An 11,952-nucleotide genomic window follows, 5' to 3' on the forward strand; every position below is an offset into this window, starting at 1 on the left:
GAAAACAGAGGCAAGCAAAGGCTAAACAGCTTACACAAGGATCACTCAGCTAATAAGAGGAGCTAGAATTGGATACCACGTCAAGGTTTGTCTAACTCTAAAGCTTTCTCACACAGCATAATCCCCCAAAATTAGGAAAAGAAAATCTGTGGAGGAAAACTAGAAGTTTCAAAAACCAAAAAAGCAAAAACATTATCTATAGATACATATAACATTTCAATTAAATGTAATCTAATTGAACCCAGTGGAGATACTCCAAGATGTCTCTCCAGATTTTCTTATCTTTAAGGCTTATATCCAAATGAAGGTATAGCAATGATGAAAAAAAAAAAAAATGAGTGAAAACCAAGACAGAATTTCCCTTCCAAAAGAACAGAGTAAAGCAGTGCAAGAATCAGTCTTACAGAGATATCCAATCTCACAAAGCAATATCTTACCTTTTCAGATAGAATATCTGAGGCACTAATTCTTCTCGTTAAATTTTGTTCCTTATCTTCTAATCCTTTAAAATAAAACAGCATACTTTGAATGCTTTAAAAGATGGCCACAATCAATTTAAAATAAAATGCTACATGATATTTACTAGTATTTATTTTAAACGGTCTCATTAAAGGGTCTCATTTTCTCAATCTCTCAACCAAAAGGAAAGAATGTTGTTAGAGAGAATGAAAATCTGAACAAACTTTCCACATCAGCCTCATTTCTGAAAGTTACAATGCAAAAACAATTCAAAATATTAAATTATAAATTAAAACTGCACTATGGTAAGAATGACTTCTGAACTAAAAATAATTATTTCAAATAAGAACAGAATTTATAGAGTAGATAGACAAGAAACAAAGCTTCATTACTGAATAGATAATACACAGAAAAGAATATGTGATGATTAATTCAGACCTCAAAAGTTGAAATGAATTCAACATTTAGAGATTGTATTGGATTTATTCATTAAAGAAATGTCTTTGGGACTTGGCCAAAAAGTAGAAAAAAGAAAAAAAAAAGAAATGTCCTCCATTTATTCAGAAAAGCATCAGCAGAAGTAGGTTAAGTATCAACCAAATTAAGTCCTTCCACCCATTTTCCAGAATTCTAGCCTTGGGCCCAGATTTCTAATTAAGCTATTACAAAATCTTATGTATATATTATCTAATCTATGACAGCTCTACAAATTACACAATAAACTTACAGTACATATAAGAGTACTGAGAGAGGCACTTTCATAGCTAAAACAGATTAAGTTAAAAACTAAGAAAATCTTTCCTCAAGATGACACAAGTGAATTTGCAAAGCTAGGATTCAAACTAAGTCTAAACTCCAAGCCTAGTTTTTTTTTTCCATAATACCACTGCCAGTATTCCAAATATCTTAATTTGATTGCTCAAGAAGACCTACTGGTAAAAGAATAGCCAACTTATTCAATACATAGAAAAATTATTATATCTAGTACCCTAGAAAAAGTAAATGCAAGGCAATCACCAAACTTTGAGTTAGGTCAGTTCTGCCATAAGGCTTGTTTTGGAAATATGAATTTGTTGCAACATGATTGATATATTAGAAAATAATCTGAGGACAACACAAACTTCACATTTGCTTACGTACAATTTGCGTCCAAGAAACACTAAAAGAATGCAGAAAGCTGCACCCAGGTGATCCATGTAGGAATATACAAAATCCCACACATGGTGATCAATTTACCAGCTACTTCAGTTCACTGTGTATGCACACCCATCCCCATCTGGTGTTGCAACTTACTGTTCAATTTCAAATAACCTTCCTTGCTCTACTTCACAGTAACTCATAAGCTGCAGATCTACTTCCATAAGCACGTTTTAGGTCTTTTCCAAGGTAAAGTGACATATTTATTGTAGTATTTCAAGCATTTTTACCCATTTAATGTGTAAACCTGCATTACCGTTTTTATTAGATTCCAATCTTTTTTCATGTGCCACTGACAAGATTTTTGAGTGTTGTTTTCCCTAACACCATTTGCCCCTAAGCCCTGTGCTTTTTATTGTGCAATTCTGCAGTGTAGTGATTTCCAGGAATGCATATGTCACCTTATAACAAAACTGACCATACTTCAAAGAATAAGAGAATAGTAATAACTATTAGACAAAAATGAACAAGGAAAAAAAACAAAGATAGACTTTCCACAATAAATGTAGAAAGAACTTTTCTCCTATACTATGAGTCATTAGTCATGAGAGAGACTATTAGTTAATGAGGCTCTCTTTCGTCTATAAAAGGTGGCAGCACCTCCCTTTAAGGGAGCATAGAGGCAACTATCCACTAAGTTGGCAGATACCTAATGAGCACAATGTAACCTGAAAAACAAGCACAAACCGTAAATTTCAGACCATAAATCTAACTTTACACAAAGATTAATAAAAGCAGGTTATGATTTAATTGACCAAACATGTAGTTTGGTCCTTCTGTCCTACCACTGTCATGGATCTCTATAAAAATATTTCTATTTCAATTCTTACTCAGTACTTCCAAAATGAAAATTGGTCTTGTGCAGTCATGCAGTATTTTTAAAATTATTACCTGAAATTCTAAACTGAGCTAGAGACAGGATATAAGTGGTAGCTAAAACCATAATAACTGAGAACACCCAAGGAGAAGAGAACAGTGAGGACATCAACAGTTAAGAAGTTACAAAGGAAAAGTATTTTTTTTTAAAAAAAGGAAAATCAGAAAATTGTAAGAAACTACTGATGTGTACAGTAGCACAGAAATCCCAAAATTTCAGGATTAGTGAGAAAAACATCACTGAATATAACAGATATGTCTACTCCCTACAGGATACTCTCAACAAAGCAGCAGTGATCCTTTGAGAATTTAAAACGAATTATGCCAATCCTTTGCTCAAAACCCTGCAACAGCTCCTATTTCACTCAGAATAAAAACCATCCTACAAAATACTACATGATCTGTCCCAACCCGTTATCTCTGACCTCTTCTCTCCCACTACTCATTCCCCATCACTCTCTCTTCTTTAGTGGCACTGGTTTCCCTGTTATTCCACAAATATGCCAGTACCCTTCTGCCTAAGGGTCATTACTCTAGTTCAGTGATTCTCAAACTTCATCAGGTATCAGAATCAACAAGAGGGCTTCTTAAATACAGATTGCTGGGCCCCATTTCCAGAGTTTCCAATTTAGTAGATCTGGGGTAGGGCCTAAGAATTTGCATTTCTATCAAGTTCCCAGGTAAAGAAGGTCCAAGGACCACAGTCAGAAAATCAATGCTCCAGCTATTTATTCTCTTTGCCTAGAAACCTCTTTCCCCCATTTGGCTATTCCCCCACCATCTTCAAAGCCTTTGTTTAAATCTCACCTTCAAATCCAGGCCTCTCCTGATCACCCATTAATACTGCAGCCTGTACCCACTATCTCCATCCTAACTTACTTACTGCTATGCTTTTTCTCTCTCTACAACTGTTATTTACTCATATTTACTGTCTCCTCTTCTTAAAATGCAAGCCCAAGAAGGCATAAATGACTGTCTATTTTCCACTGATGTACTTCCAAGAGGCTGGAATAAAGTGCTCAACTAAATTTTGAATAAATGGAAGAATGAAATAAAAAATGAATGAAAATGAAAAATGAATTTTACAATTAGGTCAAAGTAACCGTGCCATGAGTAGTTTCAGTATTCTGGTAGGGTCAGAAAAGCAAACTACATTGAGTTAAGAAGGAATGAGAGGTGAAGTGAAAGGAGTCAGCGTAGATTAGCCTTTCTGGAAGTCTGGTTGAAAAGACAGAAGTTGGGCTTCCCTGGTGGCACAGTGGTTAAGAATCCACCTGCCAATGCAGGGGACACGGGTTCAATCCCTGGTCTGGGAAGATCCCACATGCCGCAGAGCAACTAAGCCGGTGCACCACAACTACTGAGCCTGCGTTCTAGAGCCCACAAGCCACAACTACTGAGCCCATGTGCTGCAACTACTGAAGCCCGCGCGCCTAGAGCCCATGTTCTGCAACAAGAGAAGCCACCGCAAGGAGAAGCCCGCGCACTGCAACGAAGAGTAGCCCCCGCTCGCCAACTAGAGAAAGCCGGCGCGCAGCAACGAAGACCCAATGCAGCCCAAAATAAATAAATACTTTTATTTTTAAAAAAATGTTTTATTAAAAAAAAAAGACTGATAGCTGACTTTTCAAAATCAACAATGGAAGCCAGAAAATATCTTCAATATACTGAGAATATAATTAACTAATCTAGAATTCTAAACCTAGGAAAACTGTCTTTAAAATAGGGTAAACAGAAATAAGTTTTTCATATAGCAGACACAAACTAAAGGAAATTCTTAAAAATGTATTTTAAGCATAAGTGATTCTAGACATAGAAGGAAGAGTGAGCCAAGAAAGTGTTAAATACATGGGCAAAGGTAGGCAAATACTGGTCCTTGTATATCGGGAAGAGGGTAAATAACTTGATTAACTTTAAACATTGATAAGAATTCATGTTACAATTCCTAAAGGAATCAATGAGACCAAAAACTTTGTATCTAACTTCCAAATGAGTAAAAGAAAAAAAAAAAGAAAAAAAGGTGTATTTAAAAAAAAAAAGTCAAAAGAGGCAAGACAGAAAAAAAAGAACAAAAGGAAATAAATACAAATATCAGTAATCATGAAAAAATGTGAACAAACTATATGTTCTTGTTAAAAGACAAAGATTGTCAGGTTAAAGTACAAATGAAATCCAGCTCCATACAATGTACAAGTAACATTAGGGACATGAAGATACAGAAAGACTGAAAGGATGGAAAGTGGTATACAAAGCATATATACTTATCAAGAGAAAGATGGTGTGGCTATTAACATGAGACAAAATAGTCTTTTAGGCAAAAACATTACTAGAGATAGAGATCACTACATAATAATGAGAATAATAAGTCAATTCCCCAGCCTCAAAGTATTTAAAGCAAAAACTGAAAACTAGAAATCCACTACCATACTGGCAGATTTTAGCAAGCCTCTCAGCAATTGACAGATCAAGCAGATCAAAAAATGTTCATATCTTAGAAGGAAGATATGAACATAAAAGCTTGATCTAACAATCCAAACATTCCTTTCAAACACACAAAGAACAGTTACAAAAATCAATCACATACTAGACAATAAAGCAAGTCTCTGCAAATATTTCAAAAGATTGCTACCATATAGATCTCATTCTCTGACAATGTGATTGACTTAGAATTCAATGACAAAAAACACACCTAAAAAACCTACGTGTTTTGGAAGTTAAGAAACACACTTCTAAACAGCCTACAGGCCAAAGAATAACAAAAATTAGAAAATACTTAGAACTGAATGAAAAAAATTTACAAATGACAAACTGAGATGCAGCTTAAGTAGAAGTTTCATAGCCCCAAATGATGTTAATAGTAGAGAGGCTAAAAATTAATGAGTTTTAAAAGCTGTGGACTTATTTCTGGGGAAATTTTTAAAAGATGATGGGAGACACAATTAATAACTGCTGCGGATAATAAAAAGGTAAGATTCTTCAGAATAACTTAGTATAAACTGTACAACTTACAGGAAACGAGCACATTACAAGAAAAATTGTTTACCTAAACTGCCTTAACCAGAAATAGAAAACCTAAACAGTCAGTAGTTTAAAACCTTCCCAGAAAAAAAGCCATGCTGGCTGGCCCAGATAATTTTACCAGCAAGATCTACCAAATATCCCAGGAATGATTCCAACCTTAAAACTATCCCAGAGAACAAAGAGGAAACCACTCCCCAACGCATTCTGAGCATCATAACCTTATACTAAAACTTGTAAGGAAGAAGAAGGAACAAAACTACAGACTATGAACCTACGTGAAAAATCCTAAACAAAACATTAGCAAACCTTTATCTATGAAGGTTTTGTAACTGCCCCAAACTGGAAGAACCAAATGTCCCTGAAATGGGAAATGGATAAACAAACTGTAGCATAGTCATACAATGGGACATTCAACAATAAAACAGAATGAACTACTGACATATGCAACCACATGGATCAATCTCAAATACACTATGCTAAGGGAAAGAAGCTAGGGTTAAAAGGCAATGTTCTACAAGACTCCATTTATATGACATTCTGGACAAGGCAAAATTATAGGGTCAGAAAACAGACCAGTGGTTACCAAGTAGGGTTGGTGGCATGAGGAAATCGGTGGGAGTTAATGAAACTGTTCTATAATAGTGATGGCTGGCAATGGTTACCCAACTGCTTGCATATGCCAAAACTCAAAGAACTATACAGTTAAATGGGTAAATTTTTACTGTATATAAATCATACGTTCATAAAAAAGAGGAAAAGAAAAAATTAACAAACCAAATCCATGATGTATAAAAATGATATATTATGAACTAACTGGATTTATCCCAATCATACAAGGGTGGTTTAACACTACAAAAATCAATTAATATAATCCATTACACTAACAAATTAAAGGAGAAAAATTAGATGCTCTTCTCCATAAATGAAGAAAAAAGATTTGACAAACTTCAACATCCATTCATGCTGAAAATTTCAAACAAGGAACGGGGGTTGGGGTGGGGGTGAACACCTCCTTTACCCAATAAAGGACTCTTACAAAAAACTTAGCCAACATCATATCTAAAAGTAAATGGCAAAAGTATCCCCCGTAAGTTAGGGAACAAAGGTGCCCACTACCACTTATGTTAAAAACTGTATTATTAGTCCTGACCAGCACTTAAGGCCAAAAGTGGTGAAAGATCAGAATGAAACAAAACTTGTCGTCACCCAACAATACGACTATCTACGTAGAAAGTGCAAAAAGAATTCACAGATAAAACACCATAATCATTTCAATGAAGTACACTACCAAAATAACTAGTTACCCCTTTAGAGGAAAAAGAATATCATCACTAATTGAAATTTTAAATTCCATTACCTTGACTAGATTCAGTAGTGTCAGATTTCAGGGAAAGCTGTTTTGTTCCATCTTTAACTTTTTTCAACCGGTTCTTATCTCCTGGTAAAGTCAATTTTTGCCTGAGTGGTTTTAATTCAAATGCCTGAAAAGTTTTGACCTGTGTTTTCTCCTCAGGAGCTACTTCTTTACTTGAGTCCTTTATAATACTGACATTATCAGTGCTTGTTTGGTCCTCAAAGTTCAGTGTTTTAGGATCTTCTTGCACATTCTCCTCTTTGCTACTCAAAGCTAGTTTTTCATCCTTATTGATGCACTCTAGTTCCAACTGTATTTGCTTATACTTCAAAAGTAAATCTTCAAAAGTTTCTTCCCCACAGTTTTCACTTTTTGATGAATAATTCTGTTTTCTTGATGGAGATCTTCCAAAACTTTTAGCTGAACAGCATATTAAGGAAACCAGTTTCCAAAAATTTTCCGGTTAATTTAACAAAAACACATTAGGCTATAGATGAATTGTCTCCCTTTTTCATGTTTTTCAAGGAAGATGAATTGATATTTTAAAATTACTAAATGCCATTTAACATATGTGCTGCTAATGCCCACTTTCATTATGTGCCCATACTTCAAAATTAACAAGTATGCATATAAATAGTCCACTTACAAAATCACTAGTGTCACTTATTACCTGTTGTATCCACAGGTATTACACCTAGTTAGGTTATAGCATCCTTCCTTCTGCAGGTTATCAGGAAAGCCCATAATGAGCTGGATGTTAGAGAGTCCTTTCTGAAGGAAGAGAGGAGAAACTGAAAGGTTTGTCACAGATGTGGATAATTTACACTTCAGATAATCAGAAGAAAATGTTTCTTCTTTTTAATTAGTTTCTTGTCATGTCTCAAATTTTTAAAAAGAGATAAAAAATGAACACTGACAATTAATAGTTAAGACTAAGTTATGAATAAGAAACACTGTATTAAAAACCTAACAGATAACAATTGTAGAGCTCACCAAGTATACTAACATCCAACATATATACAACTAAGACAATGAAGGCAGTTAAATAATAAAAAAAAAACTTAAGTTGTATTCAAAATGTATCTTCTAAACTAATTTTCCCCTGAAGAAAAGGATATCTAAAACCAATTACTTTTGTTTTTTTTTCTTCTCTATCATAGTAATACATAAAACTTAACTTCTTGGTTGGAAATGGCTACAAAGTTCCAAACTACAATTTTTATTCAAATTAATTCATACATATGAGAACTGTTCCACCTCACTTCTCCAGCCTAGACATTAACAAAAGACAAGTACTTTACCCTGGTTTTAATACAATATGTCATTTATAGATCATTAAATTGGCTACGATATAACATTACAGTTCCCTAAATAGTTTCTTCTCTGTGTAACAACTTAGGGGACAAGCAATCTAGAAAGATTTTTAAACTTCCCTAATGACCAATTTAAGAATGGGAATTACCACCAAATATTTTAGAAACTAAATGAGCACTACAACTGAAAATCTTTAACAGTTCTGCAGCAAAACTGTTCTAGTAAATCTGGTTTTCTGATCTCCTCTTCAGAGCCCAGTTTCTTGAAACAATACTAGTTTCTCATTACCTGTCTTACTCCTCCACCAAATGGAATCTGGCTTCTGCTGGCTGAGTTTATCCACCCTGACTTCTCTGCAGCATTAAACACTGTAAACTACTTCTCTCTTGGCTTCCATAACTCTACTCTCCCCTTGTTTCCTTTTTTTTTTTTTTTTTTTTTGCCTGTAAGTCTTCATGACTCCTTTCTCTTCCAACTCCTGCAAAAATGGTGCTCGCCAGTGAGCTCTACTTAGTCTCTCTCTTTCAATTTTGAGCGTTCTAATGCACTCCCACAGTTTTGGCTGGTGATAGCCATCTAGGGTTCTATCTCCCACAAGCCATCCTCCATCCTATTGGTAGACTAATCTTTCTAGAACACAAATCTGATCAGATCTCATTCCTTGTTTTAATCTAAGAATAGAGTCCAAAATCCTTATAATGGCATATAATGCTTTCATGATTCCTTTCCAATCTCAACTCTTCCATGTTTATCACAATTTATGCATAGCTTTGTGTCTAGGTTCTTCTGTTCTTCAAATTGACCCCAATTAAAATGCCACCCACTATGTGAAGTCGGGTAATTACTTGCTCCCCCACCCCACCATTACATACTCTCTGTACATAAACTATGTAACTATCTGCATTTACATCTCACTTTTCCAATGTAGCTACAGTAACTTAAAAAAAAATATGACTAGAGTCCTTGGAAACATTCATAAAGGGAAAAGATTCAATATACTAACAAAAAAATAAAATAACTAAAGGACAGAAAAATGAGAAGCAACTGAGTTATGACTAATTAACCTCCTTCAAGGCTAAATGAAATCTCCTACTTCTGTCTATACAGAACAGCTAGGATGAAACCAGCACTTAAAAGATTTAATTTGAAATTGGTCAAGATGCAATTTCTAACTGAAACCTGGTTTAAAAAAAGAACTGCCAACCTTTACAACTGCAGGTGAAAATGGAATGACTTTCTACTGATGAGACACTGGTCTCATTATGTTAGCTCTGATCAGATTTGAAAGTTTAAAACAGCAGCCATCCAAAGGAGACATATGCTAAGATTGATTGACAAAGTGTCTCTAAGGAAAATTAAAAATGAATGAGAGAAAAAAAAAATGAAATAGAAGAAAAAAAAAAGAAAAAAAAATGAATGAGAATGAAAATAACTACTGCAATAGAATCTATTTGGTTTATTAGATTCTGATAGAATCTAATATCCTAATAGAATATGAATCTAAATAGAATAGAATCTAAATAGAATCATGGTTTATTCTATTTCTTTAAAGCTGCATCTAGCATACCTTAATTATTACAGAAAAAAAAAAAGTTTTAAAAAACAAAAACCCACCTGCACTCATGCTACTTCACTTCTAGATTATGGAAGTGAGTCACAGAATAACCCTTATTCTTTCTTAATGCAATATTTGTAAAATGTCATTATTACAATCATACAGTGGAAATATGAATTAAACTTAGTACAATCATGGTATTAAAGGAATTTGAATCAACAAAATTTTGTATTACAAATTTTGTTTGCTCACATTACACAAAAGTGGCTGGGAGCTATGTTTTCCTTCACAAATTCTTATAAAGAATACCACCTCTAGGATGGATTAGTGATACTTCACAAGGAAAACAATGAGCAGAAGATCAAAACAATCATCCTTAAGTGCAGCATCTGTGAAAAGAAAAACAGCAAGAAAGTTCATTTCTGATAAGTTACTACAGAAATCAGACTGGATATTTTCCCATACTTGTTTCACAACATCATGTGCCTGCTCATTAATACGAACATATAAGATTAACAATTAATGAAGGTATGTGGTAGAGGTACTGAATGAATGGACAGAAAGAAGGCAAAGGCAGGAGGTAGGCAAGTCCACGTACCACTTCCTTCTCTAATATAAAATAAACTAAGAAGAAACTTTAAGCTCCCATAGTACTTTTTACGTACCTCAATTTGAACTTTTTACACTGAACTATAATTATTTACATTTGCCTCTCCAACACAAATTAGAAGTTACACCTTCGTGTTCTTAAAAAATTTACATTATTTGTACTTGAATAGCCTTTCTGTTTTTAGGCTCAGAATTGACAACTAACAAATCCTTGGTTAAAAAAATTATCTTGGGCAGAGGTTTTCTAACTTTATTGAAAGAGCATCCCTCTTTTCAAAAATTAAATACCTACGTGATTTTTTTCTGAAACAATCCTGGAGTGCTCCTAACCCAACTTTTGATTGTAGAAGTTTTTTCAGAGCACTAGCACCAGAAGCTCCTACTTCTTACCTAAACCTACATTTCTGGTCCCCTTCCTATCCTGACATCTGATTTTACACTGCCTGAGATTCCACTAGTTTGGCCCCCATCCATAACACGCTCATGTTAAAAAGCAATACACCCAATAAAGCACTTTTAAGAAATAACGCTACAGTCTGACACATGGGTGGGGATTACCAAAGAACCGCCTACGTTAAGTATATTGACACAGTGAAAATAAGCGGTTCTGACGGTTCCGAAAAGTTACTCATCTCACAGACCTGATAAGACGCTAAAGGGAACTTCAGTGACACACCCAGGGCAGACCGCCACGTTAAGGATACAACTCTTACGAGGTGGAGAGGGCTCTCGCCAGCTCTGACTGCCGCCGAATCCGGATCCCGCTCCTCCTCCCAGAGGAGGTCTGCCCCCCGGCTTGCCTCCTCGCTCACCCCCTCCTCGCCCCCGACTCCAGCGACTCCCACCCCGGTAAGGCCTGCCTCGAAAACGGAAACGGTCCAAGGCGATGTGGCTCCGTTCCCAAAAGGACGGCCGGGGGCTGCTTTCGGACAGTGAGCTCGAAGGCATCCGCACGGAGGGCGGATGAGACCGGAACGGCTCTTTGGGTCGGTAGCTGCTGTGTCCCCTGAGGTGGCCCCGCTCCGACACGTGCCGCGAGCGTGAAAAATTCCTCAGCTGCTGCTGAGAAGAGGACGATGACGAGGAGGAGCCACCGCCTCCGCCGGATCCACCTCCCCGGGCCGGGTGAGGAGGCCTTCGCCGCGGGTACGGTAACAGCCCGCCGCCACTGCTGCTGCTGCTGCTCCGGCTCCGTACCTGGCTGTTGTTATCGTCGTCGCTGATCTCCCCATCTTCGAGCTCCCCTTCTTCCTTGGGCGAGAGGCCACTGGGGGCCGGGGCCGGAGTATCTGCGGTCGCCATCCCGGGAGCAGCGCCTTCCACACAACCTTAGCGCTCTGTCCGGGGATCCGCCCGTCAACTGCCTGCCTGCTCAGTTTCCTTCTTTCTCAACGGACCCGGTCGGTGCGGCCTTACCCTACTTGCTCACCTAGCGGGCTCTGCTCCCCAACTTCCCCGCACCCCAGCTCTTTCTCGCCGGACCGTCGCAACCCACTTCCGTGGCCTAGCGCCCCCTTGCTCCTCCGCGATCGGGACTCTTCCGCCTCGCGAGAAAAGAGCCCTGGAA

The 11,952-nt window shown here is 36.8% G+C and overlaps 1 protein-coding gene across 2 annotated transcripts in view; it reads right to left on the reverse strand.

Annotated features, from left to right (window-relative positions):
• The window catches only part of ZFC3H1 (zinc finger C3H1-type containing), a 46,854-nt gene extending 34,905 nt beyond the window's left edge, over nucleotides 1-11,949 (reverse strand). For both annotated transcript variants that reach the window (XM_068560407.1, XM_068560406.1), the window contains exons 1-3: nucleotides 11,090-11,949; nucleotides 6,911-7,327; nucleotides 438-502 (exon numbers count right to left, since the gene is read on the reverse strand). In XM_068560407.1, coding sequence (XP_068416508.1) covers nucleotides 438-502; nucleotides 6,911-7,327; nucleotides 11,090-11,687 — 1,080 coding nt within the window. In that variant the 5' untranslated portion in view covers nucleotides 11,688-11,949. The remainder of the gene's footprint in view (nucleotides 1-437; nucleotides 503-6,910; nucleotides 7,328-11,089) is intronic.
• Between the last annotated feature and the right edge of the window lie 3 nt (nucleotides 11,950-11,952).

Source organism: Eschrichtius robustus, chromosome 13 (assembly GCF_028021215.1).
Source record: "Eschrichtius robustus isolate mEscRob2 chromosome 13, mEscRob2.pri, whole genome shotgun sequence".
Lineage (NCBI taxonomy): Eukaryota > Metazoa > Chordata > Mammalia > Artiodactyla > Eschrichtiidae > Eschrichtius > Eschrichtius robustus.